At 46.3% G+C, this 20,927-nt stretch overlaps 1 protein-coding gene across 1 annotated transcript in view; it reads left to right on the top strand.

Annotated features, from left to right (window-relative positions):
* Positions 1-20,927, top strand: part of AIPL1 (AIP like 1 HSP90 co-chaperone) — a 212,928-nt gene that overhangs the window by 104,456 nt on the left and 87,545 nt on the right. Inside the window, exon 4 of the mRNA XM_078679330.1 lies at positions 853-1,029. Coding sequence (XP_078535456.1) covers positions 853-1,029 — 177 coding nt within the window. The remainder of the gene's footprint in view (positions 1-852; positions 1,030-20,927) is intronic.

Below are 20,927 nucleotides of genomic sequence, written 5' to 3'. Positions count from 1 at the left end.
AAGCATGCGAGCTACACGCAAATGCGCTTAAGTTTAAAAGCGGTAGGGACGCTGCCACAGTCCACTTACCACCACTACACTTTGCTCCAGAATTGTTATTAAAAAGTAATGCAAACCCGACACTAAGGGGCCAGCCTGGCGGAGGCAATCCGGCCGACATCCACACTAGTTTTCCCCCCTGCCATATTAGTATGGCGGGGGGACCTCGGCGGACGGAAAGACCGTCCGCCGCTTTTCCGCCCCGGTCGCGGCCAGGGCGGAAAAGGAATAATATGGTGGCGGTGTCTATCAGACACCACCAGCTATATTATGATGTTTGTAAATAGGTGCCTTTCCGCGGTGGCGATGCCGCCACGGGAAGGCATGTGGTCTTCACTCTGGGGGCCCCGTGCGGTACCCCCCTTCATTTACATTTACAAAGGGGAAGGCACCGCGCGGTGCCTGCCGCTTTGTAAATGCAAATGCTGAAATGCATTTTTAGCATTGTGGCGGGCGGTGCAAAGAGCACCGCCCGCCACAATGCTAAAAATACAGGATGTGCCCGCCACTGTGGCGGGCACATCCTAATACCCCCCACGGGACCCCCGCCCTTATGGTGGGCGGTCCCTATTACCACGAGGATGGCGGGCGGGCAAAGTACGCCTGCCATCCTAATGACCCCCATAATGTTTGCAAATCTAGGCCTGGGTCCTGTATCTTTGAGGTTGCAGGCTGTGGGATGCCGCAAGTCCCTCAAACCAGTGATCGAGCTGTAAGGAAAACTCTAGTGCAACCTGTGGTTTTTCAAAGACTGTCTTCAAAACAGAATATTTTGTTCCAATAATCTCTATTGGATCTTTTCGTCTTTCCAAGGTGGAATCCCCAAGTGCTTATCAAAGAGAATCGTGGGCCCTTAACGATGAAGAAAAGTTAAAAGCTGTACCCATCTTACATGGAGAAGGAAATCGACTTTTCAAACTGGGGCGCTACGAGGCTGCCATAAATAAATATCGAGAAGCTGTGATCTGTCTGAAAAACATTCAGACCAAGGTAAGTCTCTGCTGGGAGGCTGCCATCTTGAAACGTGGATATTAGACTTTGACTGAATAACATTCTCACACTGACAGAATGCAGTGCCTGATCAACCCTGTACTATGCAGAGTGGACTAGATGGCCCGTCTCGAAATGGTAGAAGTGATGCAGTTTAAAGGGCAGGGACCAGATGTAAAATCTCACCTACACAAAACCCTATTTGGAGAATGTGTCCCAGCATGAAGAACCACACGATCCCCACTGTAAAATCTCTATTGCATGTTTGGATGGAGTCCATTTCAAAATAATGTCCCTCATCATAAGGTTTTATAGTGTCTAAATCCAGACCCCCCTATAAATCAATGTTTCCACCTATAGTTTGAATCTAAACTCCAGACTTTCTTTGAGAAGTGGACAGTCACCGATCATAAGGATGGAACACGGGGTGGTGTTTGTCCACAACTCCACATCATACAAAGTGTGAGGGCAAACCCAATCACATCTGTCTCAATTCTTCCTAAATATCTCCAGAGGTCTTTTGACCTACTGTCACTACATACACTCTTAAGTGCATTCGTGGTGCCAATGTATTTGTCAAAGTGTGCTCAGAAGGGACAGCAAAGTGACGTGTTTGCTGCATAGAACGAAACAGACACATCCAAATACTAATACATAGATGCATTTTATTTAGTACCCTGTAACAATTTAGAAGTCTGACATCATACCTGCTTTTGCAGTAGAGGGCAATTTGTTTTTTGTTCATCTATTTATAGGCATGTTTCAATGTATATACATTTGTTTATTTACACGTTTGCTTATTTATACTATTCAAATCTACACTTACTACAGCCCCTGGGTCACAAAACAGAAATAAATGTACTCTAGTCCAGTCTTTGAGGAACTCGTGCCCTAAAGTAACAATGACATACCCTCTTGCGCTCTTACCACGCACTGCTGATTACCTCCCATATTACATCACCCATGACATTGTCTGTGACGTAATTGATAAGATCACTGCAACATTTGAAATGAGATCATTTAACTCCTTCCCCGCAGCAATAATTTCGCTGCGGTGCGGGGATTGAATTAGGGGGCGTAACCCCTTGTGTGCTCACGACGGCCCCCGGGCGTCCTACGTCATGCTGGGTGTGTGCGCAGGATGGACAGGGGCCGTCCGAACTCCACCCACTAATTAATTCCCCAGCGCAGGCGCGGAATTCGCGCCGCGCTGGGGAATCGACGGCGTTCGGATGGCCCCCGGCCATCCTGATCACACGCCCTGCGTGACGTAGGACAGCCGGGGGCCGTCCTGAGCAGGCAACAGGTTAAAACAACACTGTGCATGGCAGGGCGCATGCTATAGTAACTTTAGGGCACAAGATATAGTAACCTGTGATAACTATTACTGGAAAAAATTTCAGTGGTTTAAAATGGTATGTTTTAACCAACATTTCTACCTAACTATTACGTTCCATTAGCCTTTGTTTTTTCAATAATTTATATATATACGAGGACAATCTGATTTTAATCCGGATGGTAGCAAAATATAACTTTGGATTGAGCGGCTGCCAGGAAATAAAAGCCACATACAGAACTTTTTCTTTTGAAGGCATGTTTATAAAGCGGTTGCCAGCCACTCCAGAAACAAATGATTTTGCCATGATCGGCATAGGAGGACACTAACAATGAAACTTGGCAGCAAAGGTGTATTGTGGGAACTGTGGTTCGATGGACACAGTAATAAACCAGCAATGAACACAGTGTCCGCAGACAGGTATGATGGAATTATTAAATTGCCACGGAACTTTCCGCATGTAATCGCTATGTACTTACGGACACTGTGCCCTTTAAAATCAATAAGAAATTACCTTGCTGCCACTTTAAAACAAGAACTATTGGAAATTAGTCTGTCCTCAGTGTCTAAAGCCACGTTTTTTTTAACAAAAAGCCAACGAACCCATCCCAGGTGAAAGCTGCATATGATTAAGCCGCTGTAGGCGAAACGCGTCATGCAAATGCTGTCTCCATAAAAGATTTGTAACCAGCACGATGGAGTGGTCGTTTGTGAGTTATCAACGGTAACTTGCTTTGTTTGGTGTAACAAAGGTGTCTGACACACCTTAGTAAACGACCCCGACTCGTAGGAAGAGGCGCTTCACTGTCAGTTTTGGTGATTTGGAGTGAATCCAGTGTTTGAAGCTCCCACCGGCTGTCTAATTGCGAGTCTACGATAGAAGAATGGAAGTGGTCTTTGTGAAAGGCCCGCCTCGACTGCGAGGATGAACAAGGTCAACAGCCAGGGTCGGCGAAAGGGATTTCTCTACGCCCGTCGTGTGGTGAAATGTCTACTGGATGACGAGGACAATCTGATTTTAATCCGGATGGTAGCAAAATATAACTTTGGATTGAGCGGCTGCCAGGAAATAAAAGCCACATACAGAACTTTTTCTTTTGAAGGCATGTTTATAAAGCGGTTGCCAGCCACTCCAGAAACAAATGATTTTGCCATGATCGGCATAGGAGGACACTAACAATGAAACTTGGCAGCAAAGGTGTATTGTGGGAACTGTGGTTCGATGGACACAGTAATAAACCAGCAATGAACACAGTGTCCGCAGACAGGTATGATGGAATTATTAAATTGCCACGGAACTTTCCGCATGTAATCGCTATGTACTTACGGACACTGTGCCCTTTAAAATCAATAAGAAATTACCTTGCTGCCACTTTAAAACAAGAACTATTGGAAATTAGTCTGTCCTCAGTGTCTAAAGCCACGTTTTTTTTAACAAAAAGCCAACGAACCCATCCCAGGTGAAAGCTGCATATGATTAAGCCGCTGTAGGCGAAACGCGTCATGCAAATGCTGCAGTGGCGGCTGGTGACATTTGAAAGTGGTGGGGCGCGTAAAAGGCTGGGCATACAGCACCGTAGCGAGCGAGCGAGAACAACCTGAGGGGGGTTAGGGGGGAATGTCCCCCCAAGAAAATTTTGAGAAAAAGAGTGGAAAATGGTGCATTTTCAAGCAAATTTGAGAAAGCAGGAAGGTTAATAAAGCAATTGTGAAAGTGTAGTTATTACATTAATAAAGAGAGGTCATATAACATAGGTAGCTGCTGGAAGGTGATTTGTGGAAAGGAGAAGATCTCTGTGAATAAAGTTAGGAGGTGATTTGTGGAAAGGAGGAGATATTTGTGTTGTTAGAAGAGTGATGATCAAATAATCCAAAGGACTAGACGAAGACACTGAGGAATGAAAATAGACCCACCACAACTATGGATTGTACACCCAAGAGTGGTATGAGCAGGGTGACTACTACCAGGAGATCTAGAAGGAGTGACCAGGGGCAAAGGAAATGAATCTGTCAATGCCATGCTGGTCACACTTGGTAGTAAGTCACAGGTGCGGTGGAATGGTTGCCTAGGTCACAGGCTGCTGAGATATTATAGAGTCCACCTTGGTTATGGTGAGCTGTGACGAGGAAGCTGCACGCCTGTGTGTGAGTTATCTAGAGTGGGGTGGAGTTGGAGGGTTCAGTCGGTGGAGAAAGGCACCAGAAAATGTGACCCACATGAACACTGGGCGCCCAAGAAGCATGAGGGCTTGGGAGTTTGTTTCTGGGCGCACAGTTCTTAGGATCCTTGCTAGCCGTGTAAACCAACATGATGGGCACCCCTATAGAAGGTAATAAGGGGTATCTGAGTCTCCCATAGGTCTCACAGATATTCATTGACCGTGGGCTAAACCGGGGACCTATGAAGGGTTGGGGGCCCTCCGAAAGGTTTGGCTCCCCCAATGCACCACCAGTGCTGCAGGGGCCAGCGTTACACTCCTAATCCTTGCTAGCACTTCCCACACATAATGCTTCTCTGATGCTTATGGATATTGGTAATTATCACAAATTTGAACTGCTACAACATTAAGATCACAAAAGATATTTCTCTTCTGTGTATATTACCTCTTGGTTTGCTTGTAAAATTATCATCTTTCCTCCAGTTCTACCCAGTCAATCGGCTGTTTGTCAAACAGAACAATATCTTCAAGTCACTAATGGCCTACAGGCTTCTTAGTTTGTTCTGCCTGTTTTTCCCTGGGCAGGGCAGTAGATTGTGTAAGCAAGTTCAATACCTCACTCTGTTATCTATTTCAGTTCTAGCCCATTCCAACACGCCATCCTCTTAAGGTGGGATTGCTAAAACATGGAGAGTGGGATGTAGTACTGAAATAAAATGGATAGAATTGTAAGTTTAGTTTGAAAAAACCCAAAAGCGAAGTTCTTTTATTCCAAAGATATTTCATGAGCTCTGCAACACCCCCAAGTGCGCACCCTAAGGGAGAACTCCCTAACACTATAAGCGATAAGGTTTTATGCCACCCTACATATTCTTTTTTTCTCACAGCAGAGCTTATTTTTATTAGAACAATATTATGAGTTTGTTGAGCGATGGCTAGGCGTCTATTCATTTCCTGGCAAAATAATAACCTTTATTTATAAATAAGCTACCTAGAAGTGAATTGTAAAGTGTAATTTAGGTGCACATATATCTAAAATAATATATTTCTACAAATACTGCATTTTGATTTTCTCACAAACGGCGGAGTACACTTGTCGTAGAAGTTCTGGAAAAAGTTTTAGACTCTGAAGGGTTAATATTTCTCCTGACAGAGGATTCTGAGCAGAAAAAAACGTACAGGATAAGTGCTCCCTAAGGGACCAAACCACAGATTACAGATTTCTGCACTGCCACTTCAGTAAAACCGAGTCCTGGATAAGATTGTGTGTAACCACCTGCTTAATCCTTAAGTGCAGGCGCACTGTTTACCCAAGCTCCACTAACTAGGGGAAATATCGGCTGTGCTGCAACTGATGAAGTGAAATCTCCTAATACCTTCATGCATTAATAAGAAAGAGACCTCTTTTTCCGTTAACTCAGATACTGAGAATAGCAATTACCACTTTCACTAGAAATGTTTTTTTGTTCCTAAAAAACAATCCACAAATTAAAACACACACCAGCTTATATATGCAAAATGAACTCACACTGCAACCATAAAAACGATACCAAGTTGACATATTTGCAATATGATTTTAACAATGACTTTTTAATGCTTGTTGGATTCACTGTCCGTTTAGGGCTGTTTTCAGTTCCAGTTGCACTGTGCGCCTATCAAAGACCTTACCTTGATAATATTATAGAATCCATGCCGTTTTGTCAGTCAGCCAGTCCAACACACCTTAAACGGCAAAATATGCTCTAAATAAGGAGTGATTAGTGCACCTTTGCAGAACACAAACTGACGAAATATAAGTTTTGATTGCAGTACCAAAGTCAGTTCTGCTCATTTTCGACCTTGGAAGGACTGTGCCTGAACAGTCCTGTCGGATTAGATTAAACCTGTGATTTTAGCACCGATTGAGTTGGAGGATATTATGCCCCAATGGATGCACCGCTACGGCAGTAGGATCTGTGTTTGACATGATTATAGATTAGAATTCTGACAGGTCTACTAAGCCCTTCATCATGCTTAGGCCGGTAAAATCATTAACATTGATTAGGGTAGCAATAACAGCTGTTATTGCAGTGCCAAATACTGCTCAGGGTGACCAGCGCACTACATATACATCAATGTATCATCTATGATGCTTCACGGTGATCTAGTGATCGAGGGTGGATTCTTACCATGTGACCACAAGTAAAGAAAAGAAACCTGCTTAGCATGATGACATGGACGGAAGTGGGCCAATACGCTTCCTTCGCCTTTGCTGCGTGTTCTTACTGTACACGCACCCGCTATAATATAGTTAATGTTGTGTGTTTAGGTTAAATGAGTAAATGAAAGTGCTTTACGTTTGTGAACCCTACAAGGCAAGGGGACACTCCATTGGAAACTACAACAGGTGACACCAGCGTGTGATGAATCTGAAGTGCGCGCAAAACAAGATGCCCTTCACCATTTTCATTAAAAATCACCAAAAAGGTGTAAATCTCGGAGGGGAAGGTCACTGCGTAGTTTGGGAGCTGACAAAAGAAACGAAAACTGGAAGGTACTCAGGGAAGACGAGGCAGGAGAGAAGGAGACACAGCAGAGCAGCACAGAAGGACTGGGGAGAGGAACAGAGACATGGGGAGCCAAAGAGGGAAGGGAAGGCACAAATAAAAAGCATAAAAAAACTGAATCCACAATGTAAAGAAAATGGTAAACCATTTATTAAGAGGAGAAGTGCAAGAACAAAGAGGTAAAGAAAACGAGGACGAATATAATAAGCACGTTGAATGAATTGCATTACTTAGAGGCTTGTGGCATTACAAGGCGCCCCACAGCATCCCCTGTCCCAGAAATGTCAAAAATACCCCAGAGCCAGCAGCGCCCTCTCAACCAAAGCTGCCGTGGTAACCGAACCCGCGTGCTGCCTTTCCTCACATAAGTTTTGAAATAAAGGCGGGGGCAGAAAGCCTGACAGGCTGCAGCGAGGCTGGGACTTCACATGTCGTGACTAATAACTTCTTGACAACCTCTTTCACAGTCACGGTTGCCGGCCGGCATTACAGGTGGGTGGGGGGGTTGAACTGGGGTCGTCGCGCCGCGCGGGGGGGGACGTGGGGGGGGGGGGGTCTTGGCGGGAGAGGTTTAGTGAAAAAATATATATAAATTAAAACTTACCGTCCCGCGCCGTCTTCTGAATGGGTCCGACTTCTGCACCACCCACGCTCGGCACCAGTGCTGAACTCTGCGCAGTGTATTTACTCAGCCAATCCTGGCACAGCTTAACAGTGCCACTGCGCCAGGATTGGATAACGAGCAGGGTAATACTGCCCATGTGAGACCCGGGTCCCCAGGTCTCTGCCTGTCTGCCAGCTAGAGGGGAGGAGGAGGGGGGAAGGGACTACCGCGTGTGCGCATGCGTGGGCCAGTCGTAAAAAAGGACTAGTCCAAAATGCGCACACACTGTGCTGCCTGCTGCGCTCCTATTTCTGCTCAGCTGGCGCTGTCATTCACTCTCGCAGCCCCGCCCCCACACCATTCTGCGATGTCCGATTCTGCTTGTCCTGGTACAGGCAGCTGGCTCTCATTGACGCATGCTGTCTCCATTAAAAGATTTGTAACCAGCACGATGGAGTGGTCGTTTGTGAGTTATCAACGGTAACTTGCTTTGTTTGATATATATATGTTTATATATATATATATATATATATTGCTAGAACATTTTCAATTAGATTATTGAGGAGAAAACAGAGCATAGCGGGGTGCAAGTTATAGTTACCTTCGGGCATGAGTGATAGTTACTTGAGATAAATATAATTGGTGAATTTTTGTGGTTTTGCCCACTTAAAAAGTTTACGCTGCCACTGAAATTATAACCTAACGATATAAATACTTTAACCTTCATTTTTTGAGTGAATTTCAATTTTGTTTTTTAAGTAAAGTGTTCATTTATTACCATATGTAAAAAGGCCCCATGTGCAACAGGTAGTTTGATTCAGGGTCTAGCCCTGTGGCTACCCTATTGCAGGCAGCTAACCCCAGTCCATGCACGGCCTTTCGCCATGCACTACGTGCGGCTGGCTACGCCCTACAGCCAACCACCCATAGAGAGAGAACCCCACACCGCACACAGTCGTTGGCCGGGTGCGGCATGACATTGGCCGCACACCCCTCCCCAAGCCATTTCAGGTTCTGGGGACCTGAACCCCAAGTCAATTATTTAGAAAGGGGAAGAGTTGCGCACCTCCCCACACCACTCTTGCCCCTTCGGGCCCCAAGGACCCATCTCTGGGCCAAGACAGTTTAAACCCTTGGCCGAGACGGTAATACTGCCGTCGGCGCTAGTGGGCTGGGGGGGCCGCGCGGCGCCACCATGCTTGTGACAGAACCACTCCGTCACGAGCCGCGATGGCGCTGTGCTTGTGATGGAATGGTTCCGTCACGGCCCGCCCGTTCAATAGAACGCGCCGCGCAGGCGCGAAATCAGCGCCACGCAGGCGCAGCGGCCGGGCCGTGATGGAACCATTCCATCACCAGCACAGCCCCACCGTGGCTCATGACGGAATGGTTCTGTCAAAAGCACGCAAGGTGTTAAAGAAGAGGGGGCACATGACCGAGCCACATTAGACCTGGGGGACTCTAAGCCTTGGGGCTCTAATGGGAGAGGAGGCGTATGGGACCCGTCCCCTATACAGTTGATGTCTCGGGGCCCCCATCACCTACAGTTAAATGTTGGGGTGTACAAAGTCCCTCAAAGATACTTAATAGGACCCAGGAACCTCATCATTAGGGCCTGTATTACATTTAGCAAGTTGAGGACAGCAGGGGAAGCCCCAGGGCTCCTGCCACCACAACCAGCTCCTCACATACTACAGAAGCCAGCCTTGCTCCCTCCCAGTAAGAGCAGCTGTTAGTTGCTTGCTCCCAGCAGGTGGGAGTAATATTGGTTTTCCTGCCTGCATTAGTGCAGGCAGGGAAACTGAAGTCTGCTACTAGCTGAGTAAGAGCATTCATGCCTTCCCTACCTGCGCTTCCGCAGGCAGGGACGGCATATCTGCTGCGACCCGGTGGAAGATTTAAAAATGCTCCCACCAGAAGCCTGAGCTGATGCAGGCAGGTAAACTAGTGTTTCCCGGGAGTGGGCTCCCGGGAGACAGTCTGAGAGCCCGCCTCAGAAGATGGGGTACATGGGGCATTAAGAGGTTGAGGAGGGGGGGAAACACAACGACCTTCCCATTTAAGTTTAGTTTGCTGGCCAACAAAGGCTCAGGGACGGGGTCCGTGCATCGCCTTCCCCTTTTATTTAAATTCCAGGGGATAGGGTTGCTGGGCCTAATAAGGCTCAGGGAGTGGAGCAGTATGCCCCCTCCCTTTATTAATTACTCAGCTCCAGGAGATGAGATCCTGGGGCCTAATAAGCTGGGGGAGGGGTGCTGCTCTCCCCCTCACCCTTTTTAATTGTCTTTTGCTCTGGGGGATAGAGGATCCGGGCCTGATAATATCATGGCTTTAGGAGAAGGGCTGCATGCCCCTCCTGATATATATGTTTTGAGCCCAGGGGATGGGGTACCCAGGGCAGCTATTAGCGTGGGAAAAGGTATTGTGCACCCTCTATTTCCTTATATATATGTTTCGCCCCAAGGGAATGCGGTTCCCGGGCCCCTTCTGGCTCGAGGAGTGGAGCCACATTCCCCCCTTCACTCGATAAATATTGTTTGGTCCTGGGGGATGGGGTCCCCGTAGCCAAAGGCCAACTCTACACCACACAGGGCATCTGAGGAGTGTGGATGGCTTTTTGCAGAGGGTTGGATCCAGACCAGGCCTTGCACAGCCTTGGGTTAGCTGCCTCCGGATGGGGTTGTATGCAGGACCTGGCCATAGGCCAAGCCCTGTGGCAAACCCTACACTGCGCACTGCCGAAGAAGGTGGCTGTCTGTGGGGGAGTTGATGCAGGGTCTGGCCGCAGGTCAGGCAGTGTAACCAACCCCCTACCACAAAGGTTGTGCACAGTGGAGGGTTGGCTTTATCTACAGCAACAAAATATTACTCTGTGTTAAAAAAATCCTACTCATCATTGATAATCTCACTGCAAAACTTGAATTAATATTATTGATGCCAAAATGTTGCATGGTGGGGCGCAAGTTATAATTACCTTAGAACCATAGGGCAAGAGTTATAGTTTCCAGAGGCAACTATAACAAGCGAATTTCAGCGTTTTTTACATTTAAAACATTATGTTGTCACTGAAATTCTCACCTAACTTTAATGTTCATAGATTGATAGCTAGATAGATAGCTAGATAGCTAGATAGCTAGATAGATAGCTAGATAGCTAGATAGATAGCTAGATAGCTCGATAGATAGATAGATAGATAGATAGATACAGACATTTCAGGGATAGAGTGCAGCATACATTTTTTAAAAAGGTAACCATGGAGCGCTAGGTGGTTCCCAGGTTTAGGGAAGAACAGCTCCTCTATATGGATCCCCTTACAATGCCACCAGCACTCTGAATCTGCTTACCTCAAATGTATGTTTCGCCACCAGTCTTTAAGCAGGAAAGCACAGTGCCATCTGCATCAAGCTAGAAAGTGACAAAGTCTTTGTGTCATTTTTACAGCAAAGTCTTTAGGCATCGGATTAGCAAGTGCCATCCATGCCGAGCTGAAAAAGTGCAAAAGCCTTTTACCACTTCAGGCAAAGAAATACAGCTTAAAGGCAATCCCTGACACATTGGTTTCACTCACTGCATAAGTCAAAACAGTACCCTTTGAGAGTTAGAGTGGCGTATCACTTATGTCAAAAAACTTGGGAACTACCCCAAATACATATAACTACAATAGTTGCTGTTCGCCGATCAATTGGGAGACAGCCCAGGTCTCTCGCTTCATTGAGCATAGCTAAAAGATATGGGGCCACGGTGCCAGCTGTGCATTTAAGAGTTCCACCGGGATGCTGTAGGCCCCGGCGTGTTCCCTGGTTGTAAATCTTGAATGGCGCCAACTATTTCTTCTGTCATTATCTCCCGGTCAATAGAATCCCTGTCATCCTCTGTCAGTGTTGGCAGACGCATTTCCGCTAGTAATTCAGAACAGTCCTCAGCGAACCTAACTGGGTTTGATTGATAGAGCTCTTCTTAATAGTCGGAGTGTGTGTTTCCATTTTTTTCCTTTATTTCCGCCATCCAGTTCCTCTCTCTATCTCGTTTTGCTAGCCAGGCTATCATCTTATTGGCTTTATCACCAAGATCGTATACTCTCTTTTGTTGTGCCAATGCAGTCGGCCTCGCCGCATTTTTGGCCAGTTCCTGCATTTCATGTCTCTGGAGATCTAGTTGATTTGCAAGTTCCTTATTCTTTCTCCTGCCCACACATATGCTGCTTCCTACTCTAATATATTTGTTTCTAACTTGTCACATCACATTCTCCTTTCCTTCTTATCTGCACCTATACAGGCTCGGACATGTCCCCTCATCACAGGCTTAAACGCTTCCCAGAGATTCCCAGCCTCCTCCACTGAGCCCTCATTCTCCTGGAAGTAAAGTTGCGCATGCTCATTTACCTTTTGGGCAATATGTTTTTTTCTTAAAAATCCATGTGTTTAGTCTGGGTGGCAGAGTAGTTTGGCGAGTCAGCCCTCTCTCTGTTATCTCCATATTGGAGTGATCCGATATGCCCCTCGGACCTATCCGTGCATTAGAGAACCACCTCTCCCCCTCTATTTTTCAGTATGTGATCCAATCCTGAGTAAGTACCATGGTCAGCTGAGTAGAAGGTATATTGACGGGTACCCGGATTATGCAACCGCCAGTCTGTCCCATCGCCTCAGTGAATGCTTAGTCATGCATGTGGTGTCGGGGGCTGTTAGTAGCTACTTAACCCCCATTATAAACCAAGTGATTCAATCAGGGCTCTATCCACTGGTCTGGAAATTTGATCAATTCTCAAGAAACCCTAGTTTGACCCATTGGAACCCAAGAACTATGGACCAATTTCCTGTCTGACGATTGCATCCAAGATTCTTGAGAGGTCAATAAATCAGGAGCTGTCATCCTATCTAGACACTAACAACTTACTGGATGTAAGTCAGCACGGATTTCGATCAGGTCATTTGACAGAGACCGCGCTAGTTGTGGCAACAGAGGATATTCGGAGACAGGGGGATGGGGGGACAGCGATCCTCATCCTCCTCGACCTATCGGCGGCCTTTGACACCGTGAATCACACGGTGTTAGTGCAACGGCTGAAGGCGGTCAGGATTGGGGAGGCGGCTCTGTCCCTCCTATCATCTTTTCTAGAGGACAGGGAACAGACATTGTATTGGGAAAATCTACAGTCTGAAACATTTTGCCTGCCTTGCGGTGTCCCACAGGGTTCGGAATTGTCTCCAACTCAATTCAACATCTATGTCACCCCTCTTGCCAACCTCATCAGACAGCATGGGTTCTCGTTTGTATCTTACGCAGACAGCACACAGATTATTATCTCTGTATTTCATTTGGTGGCGTCTGCGGCGGCGAGTTTCCATGCATGTCTGACTCACATCATGAGCTGGATGAGTAACAACTATCTGAAAATAAATACAGATAAGGCGGAGGTTATGGAGTTTGGTGGCAGCCCTTCCCTGTGGCACTCTACCTGGTGGCCTACAGAGGCTGGCATTTGTCCTGCACCATCATCTAAAGTTAAGAACTTGGGGATCATAGTCGACGAACAACTGGGCTTGGCGGCCTAGATAAACTGTGTTACTTCCACCTGCTTCTACAGCCTGAAGTTACTCAGGAAGGTGTTTCCGTTTATTCCTTTGGAATTAAGGAATACCGTGGTAGTGGTGTTAGTTCTATCTCGGCTAGACTACTGCAATGCCCTATTTTTGGGGATTGCCAAGGCACAGAAGTCTAAATTGCAGTCTATTCAAAATATTGCGGCGCGGCTATTGTTGAATATCCCCAAAGGTCATCCCACGTCGGATGCCATTAAGTCATTGCACTGGCTTCCAATACAGTAGCGTCTAGAATTTAAGGCCCTATGGCTGGCTCATAAGACACTTTATGGCAGTGGGGCTGCGGACCTTCGTAAAATCTTCTACTAGTACGCACCCACAAGAAATCTTAGATCAGCAAATTCTGGCCTTATTGCTGCCATGAAAGTTTGCAGAGCCAGATGGGATGGTAAGAGCTTATCTCATGGTGTGGTGAGGCTGTGGAACCAACTACCTATCACAGCCCGACTTCAACTAAACATGACACTGTTCAGGAAGCAAATAAAAACGTGCCTGTTCCCTAGGACCTAAGGTGTCTGTATGGTGGAAATTGGTCCATCCTCTCTCTTTTTTCTCACTCCAGCACCAAGACGCTTCGCAATTCGTGCGCTTTATAAATGTCAATCCAATCCAATCCAATCCTTGGAGCGGTCAACCCCTCTTTCCCTCATTGCTACAGAGTCCCTGTCTTGCCCCGGGTCCATTGTCGAGTTCATATCCCCTCCCAGCACTAATAAGCCTGGGGGAGGCCAACCAGCAAGGTTCCCAGCATCATAAACGCCTCGGAGCGCGCAATGGCTTGGACGTAATCGGATACCAAATTAACAGCTTGTCCCTCCGAGGTCCCTGCAAGGGCCATAAACCTACCCAAGGTGTCATGCCAGACTTTGTCTATCACAAGTGGGAGACCAGACTTTACTAATATCCCCACTCCACGGGACCCGGTTGTATAACCAGCGTGTGCCACCAGTTTATAACCATATCTGGCTAGTGCACGATATCTATGACCCTTGAGATGCGTCTCTTGAAACAACACAAAACGTCTCTTGAAACAACACAAAACCCAGGGTGTAACGGTGTAAATATTGTAACACAATACTATGTTTGATACGATTGTCCAGTCCATTTACGTTCCAGGATAAAATACGGAGACTAGTATTTCCTTGTTGTCGCACCTGTTGCCCTCCACTAGAAAATGGGGCTGACTCCTGTCTAATTACCCCTTCCTGTGTAGCCATCCCTGTATTACTTGTCTCTACATGTGACTATCTGTGCTATCAACCTTTTGCCCTGCCTAAGCATTTCAGAATATTTGACATCAAAACTAGAAAACCTTAAGAAATCTAACATTCCCCATCTCTCTCTAACCCCCTCCTTGCTACCCTGCTGGCGGGGAAAACAGCCCACACCTCCCCAACTTGCAGAGTGCTTGTCCCCCTGAATAAACAATCAAAAATGGGGTTGGTCGATACCAAGCTCCAATTGCTCCCACCCCGGGTTCCCGCACCCCTCACGTAACAAAGTAATTGCTTCTAACCAAATGCAATCCCACAGACATTTCTATTACAAAAGGATTCAGTGGCCTCCCGCCCATAGGCCGTATACATCAACTACCCCAAGTCAATATCCAGCCCCTATGACCGTATAATTACAGTTCGAGATTTATCGTAGTATATCGGTCTCAGGTTCCAAAATCTCCATCAGTCTCTGGGCAGTTGGGGTATTCAATCTTATTCTTCACCCGCAGTCGTGCGCCTATCACGCCCTTGTCCCTTCTGTGGTCTGGAGCTTACATTCCATGGCATCGTCTGGGGCGCCAAAGAACCATGCTGTCTCTTCAGCTTCAACTCTCAGTTTGGCAGGATACATCATTGAGTACTTGAGTTCTTTGGCCCGTAGCTCCTTTTGCACAATGTTGAAGGCACGTCATTGCAGTTGCACGTTGAGTGTAAAGCCCGGAAAAAATCTGATTGTTGCATTCTCTTGCATCAGGCCCCCATGTTGGCGTGCTCCTTGCAGTATGGCATCCCTGTCACGAAAGTTAAGGATCCTAACTATTACACTTCGCGGCAGTGCTCCTACTTTGGGTTTAGGGATGGGGTCCTGTGTGCACGTTCGATAGTGAAGTGGACGGAGAGACGTTTCGGTTTAAGTTGCTTCAGGATCAGGTATCTAAGAAGAGATCCACACTGGGCCCTTCCATACCCTCCGGCACTCCCACCACTCGGATGTTATTACTTCGAGCCCGCCCTTCCTGATCTTCCAGCCGAGCAGCCATAAGTTCCTGCTGTTTCGTGAGCACCTGGACCCTCTCTTCCAAACTCTTTGTACTGATTTGCAAGTGCGTCACTTAATTTTTAGTGGCTGCGACTTTGTCAGACATTTTCCTGAAGTCTGCCCTCAGAAGGTTGACATCAAGTGCTCCTGCGTTGGTTCTAGGGTCTATTATCCCCTTAAGGTCCGCTATGGCCGCCAGTAAGTGTTCAGCTTGTTCTCCTGACGGCGCGGTCTGTGACGCTGCTGCCACGAGCAGTACTGCGTAGTTATCCATCTTGTTCTCCTGTGCCCCGGCTTGGCCCTTAGGTTTCATTTGGAAGGGAGTATAGTTATCATGGCGGCTGCAACGGAGGGGACCTATATTGCTCTCACCACCTGGTACAACCCCGTTGCGGCTTGTTTGGCCCAAGTTTATGAGCACTGATTGGGTTTTCTATAAACACACACAGCTGGTGTCTGGTGATCGACCTCCTGTTCCCCGGGACTGAATTAGGCCTCTCTGGTAACACTTCAAATTCACTTCACTCGTGTCGTGTCCCAATGACCTGCCTCCACCGCGTGGTATGCTGACCCGGTGTCCGCCAGGCACCCTGTAGTTGTTGCCTTGCGTACTATATGTATTCCAGCAATTATGTCCTCCAATCATTTCTTTTCCCCTCTATCAGCGCTATTCATTATGTCGCCATCGCCATCATAGCAGGTGCACTCAGCCTCAGCTGTGTCGCAGGCATATGATTTATTGTCTGTTCGCATAGCTGCCTGCTTAATGGCCGGGTTCCGTATTGTACTGTGTCCTAACGGGATCCACTAGGGCTTAGGAGCGTGTAGTGGTAGTACAGTGTCCCAGCTTCCCTGGATCAGTCCTCCCGGGTCCTCGGGCTGCCCGGCCGCTCCTCCCACGCTCCCTTTTAGCCAGAAGGCCCAGGGGTGGGTCAAAGCCACGGCAGCTGCATCCTGCCGGTGCATGCCCTTCACGCGCTGTGTCAGGGCCTCGTTGTTCAGGCTAGTCTCCTTGCACCACGAGCTCTATCTTTTGCTCACAGCAGTTGAGTCTCGCAGTGCCCCTTGCTGCCAATCAGCCCAATTCAGGTCACTGCTCGAGACCAAAGATCTCCGACAGTCAAGCGAGCTTTGCTACGCCACCCAGGTCGGCGGTCCGGTAAGCAACATTGATCTCGTTTTCTGCCAATTTACGTGTGCCTTGATGTTTTGCCTAACAACGCCACTCAGCTGGTTGCATCTGGAAGGCTGGATTTAGCAGATTTATCGGGATTAGGGACCCGAGGTACGGAGCTCTCTTACAACACCGCCATTTCACTGCGTGTCAATGTTTTGACTTAAATTGTGGGTCCTATAAAGTGTTTAAGAGTGTGATCCGATTAAGCTGAATAAAGTACGAATACATTTCTTGAGGGTGTTAAAGTTTAAACAACGTGGACTTCATTAATTGATATGGAGGATTTTGTTTGGTAAGCTTCTGAATACCAGTGATAAAAAGAGTGTTGTCCACCATGTTTTGTTGAGTTGCCTATGAATATTGGCCATAGATGTAACTCGTTAAATTACTCCCAGTCCACAAAGCCTTTATTACTTGGCCACAGTTTTGGATGCTGTCAACAGTGATGTCATGGATGTTGTTATTAAACGTTGTGAGTTATATAATATGTGAGCTCTTAAGCAGTGCGTGATGAGGGCACCACCTATAGTTAGTTCCAGTTGTGGCCAGCATGACTTGTGGGTGGGGGGGCAATGAAACACGCGGGGAGGGAGTCGCACGTGGGGGAGAGGGGAGGTTAATTTTAAATAAATGTTTAAAAATGTAACTTACCTTCGCGGCCCGCTCCGGTCTGGTCCTGCATTGTCCTGTGTGTCACTGCTCCACACTGGAAGCAGGCAGCCTGCCTCCTCCCCCCTAAGCCAATGGCAGTGTTGTGATTGGCTGGGACGCCGAACGCACAGGTGTCTATGAGGAGCCCACATGGAGAAAAAGGCAGAGTGTGCATGCCTGCTTTGGTATGCCCTGGGGCAGACCAAACAGTCAGTGCCCACAAAAGTAGGTAAGCCATTCCTCACCTGCCCTGTAGCAGCACCGCCCACCCGCCAGCCCCCAACAAACCCCTTATGCTTTCTCACAGTGTGAGAAGCAGTTACATAAAATGGTATTGGTAATACCATTTTATGTTTCTTCTTCTCACACTGCGAGAAAGCAGTGGGTCGTCGCTCCTCTGCCCACATGGAGGAGCCGCCCCTGGATAGGTCACTGAACTATAACTGGCAAATTTCAGTGGCTTTTAGATTTTCTTTTTATATCCATAACTGTAGTTGAGTGCTTTTTCAGTGAATTTCTGTTTTTATAACATATGCTCAAGTTTTATCAACACGCCTAACAATAACATCACTTTAACCTAATGAATATTAATGAAAAATAAAAGTGGTAGTGAGGGTGTGATTTGTTATATTTGTTTTAAATGTAATATTTAAGAAATGAATTACCATATTTAAATATTATATGAATTTAATACACATTTTATATGTAGATTTAATTTGCTCAATCTTTTTATTTTCCCATAGGTAGAGCTTTGCTGCAGTACATACATGTGAAAAGTTATTAGGTAACATTTTCATTTGTTAATTCAGTTGTAGATGGCTCCATCCCCAGAAATAAGGGGGTGGAGACATGTATGTCTACACTTAAGAGAAAGTCTACGCCTAGAAAAGATAAACAGCACAAAATGTAGATTTACATCTAAGTGCAGGTGAAGATTTACACGAGTAAAGTTGCACATTTGATTTTACTTTATGAATAGGTCTTTTCATTTAAACACACAAGGAGGATTAAAAAATAAAAATGATAAAGAAGGTAAAGGTCACTCATAGTGCTAGAGAGTCAATGGCTGAAGTGGGCTGCCCCACTGCCCCTGCAGTATACAGTGTGCAGTAATAGGGAACATAAAATGCGAATGACAACTAACATATCAATGAACGAGGAAGGATGATCCAAACCCTAACTATGCACGAATAGATGTATGTATGTTTTATTTATGAATTTGTTTAATTTTGTGAGGTGCCAGCTACAGCTGTCTCTTGGGCAGACATAAAAAGTCTTCCTTTGCGTTCCTATTAATCCTGTGAAACATGCACCATGGCCTAGTGATTTCTCTGCTATTCTTTTGCTTTAGAAGTTTAGTCACACTCTACTGGGCCAGTACAGACTTCCATGCAATGCCCTGAGTTGAATAATTATTCTGACTGCAGTGCAGAGACTGGATCTACATAGGTTGTCTCCCAATTTCCCAACAGACTAGTCGGTCCCAAGTGCTGCTCAAACTATTATATTCTTTGCAGTGAACCTTTTCATAGCCTGTTGACCAGCTGACTCTCAATATGCTAGTTGGCCACCGCGGACCACATAATGAGGTACCATGGGGTTCGCTCAAGCAGCGATGCCTTCCCTCACTTGATCCCCTGACAGTAGAATGGGCTGCTGTTCTGTAGTGCATCAAAGATGAACAGCTCCATAGTGCATCTGATCATTAAACTGGAAGTGTGAATGTATATATTTATCATGGCTGGTTGATAAATGTAATGCCATGGGACAGCCCATTCCCCAACCCCTTATTCATACACGTTGTGTTTTTCCAATGAAACTTGTGGTGAGGAAGATGGTTGGAACTCTAAGATTATGTTATTTGGCATCTGCAGAGGCCATTACAGTCCTGCAGGTCATTCTGAGGTTGATCATAAAATGTTTCATGGTGCTAAAGAGCGGCTCTGAGAATGACTGAGGAGATGATCATATCAATTAGTGCTTCTCTGATTAGTGATTCTGCTCATGGCGAAGAGTGGCGGCCATGATGAATAGCAGGAGATGAACATTTGATATATGTGAATTTAAAAGGGTCTTCAGTTGGTGCAAATTAAGGACAGCTCTACCGCGGCTAATCCCTACAGTTGATTTGTGCATTCATAAATTGACCTACAAAGTCCGCAACTAGCCAAAAACCTGACAAAACATGTGGACTTAGGGCGTGTAGGGGATGTGGCAAGTGCAGATGTTGCTACATTTTTTTCTTGTTTGGGGTTTTTGTTATGAGGTAGGTGGGGTTGTGTTGTGTGGGTGTCTCATCTGGGGTTGTGTCAGGAGGTGAGTAGGGTTGTGTTTTATACTTGTCTGAGGTGAGAGGAGTGTCCCTTTGTGTTTTGTGAACCTAACTCCCTCCACCTCCCATTTACGCATCCCAAACCCCCTCCTACTGCTATGAACTCCAAAAAAGAACGAAAAGAACGTTCTAGACCCTTCCCTCTTCTATCCCTCCACTATTAATTTTCAATCCAAATAAAGGCTAACATGTCCACCACTCAAATTAATTTCATATTTCCCTGTACTAATTCCTCGCAAATCCTGTTTGGGTTCCAGAGTAGAATGCTACCCACCAAGAAATACTTCAATGCCTCATCAGGGGTAGCAAGGACTAAATAAATGCAAACCCTTCCCTCTTCCATCCCTCCACTATCCTTATCAATCCAAATAACAGCCTAACATGTCCACTGCTCAAATTAATTTCATATTTCCTTAGACTAATTCACCACTAATCCTTTTTTGGTTCTGGAGTAGCGTGCTACTTGCTTGAACGGCGATTCAACACCTCATCAGTGGTACCAAGAGCTATTTAATGCAAACCTTTTCCCTCTTCCATACTCCACTATTCTTCTCAATCCAAATAACTGACTAACTTTTAAGGTGCTCAAATTAATTTCATATTTCACTATACTAATTCCCTACCAATCCTTTATGGAATCCGGAGTAGTGTACTACTCGCCGAATAAGCGTGCGATGCCTCGTCAAGGGTAGTAAGCACTATATAAGTACAATTACAATACAATACAATACAATACAGAGGGATGCAACAAGTCCTGTGCCTGGTGCATATTGCCTTTCCAATACGGAAGTCCTGCTTAGAATAGCACAACCACAAAAGGATTGCATAAAATGGGGAACGGGCAGACATGCCCACTGCCAGCACTGAATTCCCAGGTATTCATCATTCCACTTGCCATGTATCCCCGTGAATAAAGGAGTACAAAATGACATAACTACCCCTGGATTTGGAATGCATGACACTGTCATTAGGCCGGACATATCGAAGCTGGTTCAGTAGGTAACAAGTGTGACTGGACTAGAACCAGCTGACGTCAGAAGTTCCCAGCCAATCACATGTGTGGCTTATAGGAGCCAATGCATAGCAGAGCAGTAGCCGAGCGCCCTCTACTCTTGTATGTGTGGAGAACCAGCCAGAATTGCTAGTTCTCCTAGTTAACAGTCAGTCTGGCTCACAGCCCCAAATCATGAATCGGGACACTCGGGCATATTTACAACAGAATGGAGAAGCTTGG

The sequence above is a fragment of the Lissotriton helveticus genome, chromosome 3_1 (assembly GCF_964261635.1).
Source record: "Lissotriton helveticus chromosome 3_1, aLisHel1.1, whole genome shotgun sequence".
NCBI lineage: Eukaryota > Metazoa > Chordata > Amphibia > Caudata > Salamandridae > Lissotriton > Lissotriton helveticus.
The sequence above is the reverse complement of the archived record's forward strand: the minus strand, read 5'-3'. Positions and strand labels throughout refer to the sequence as shown.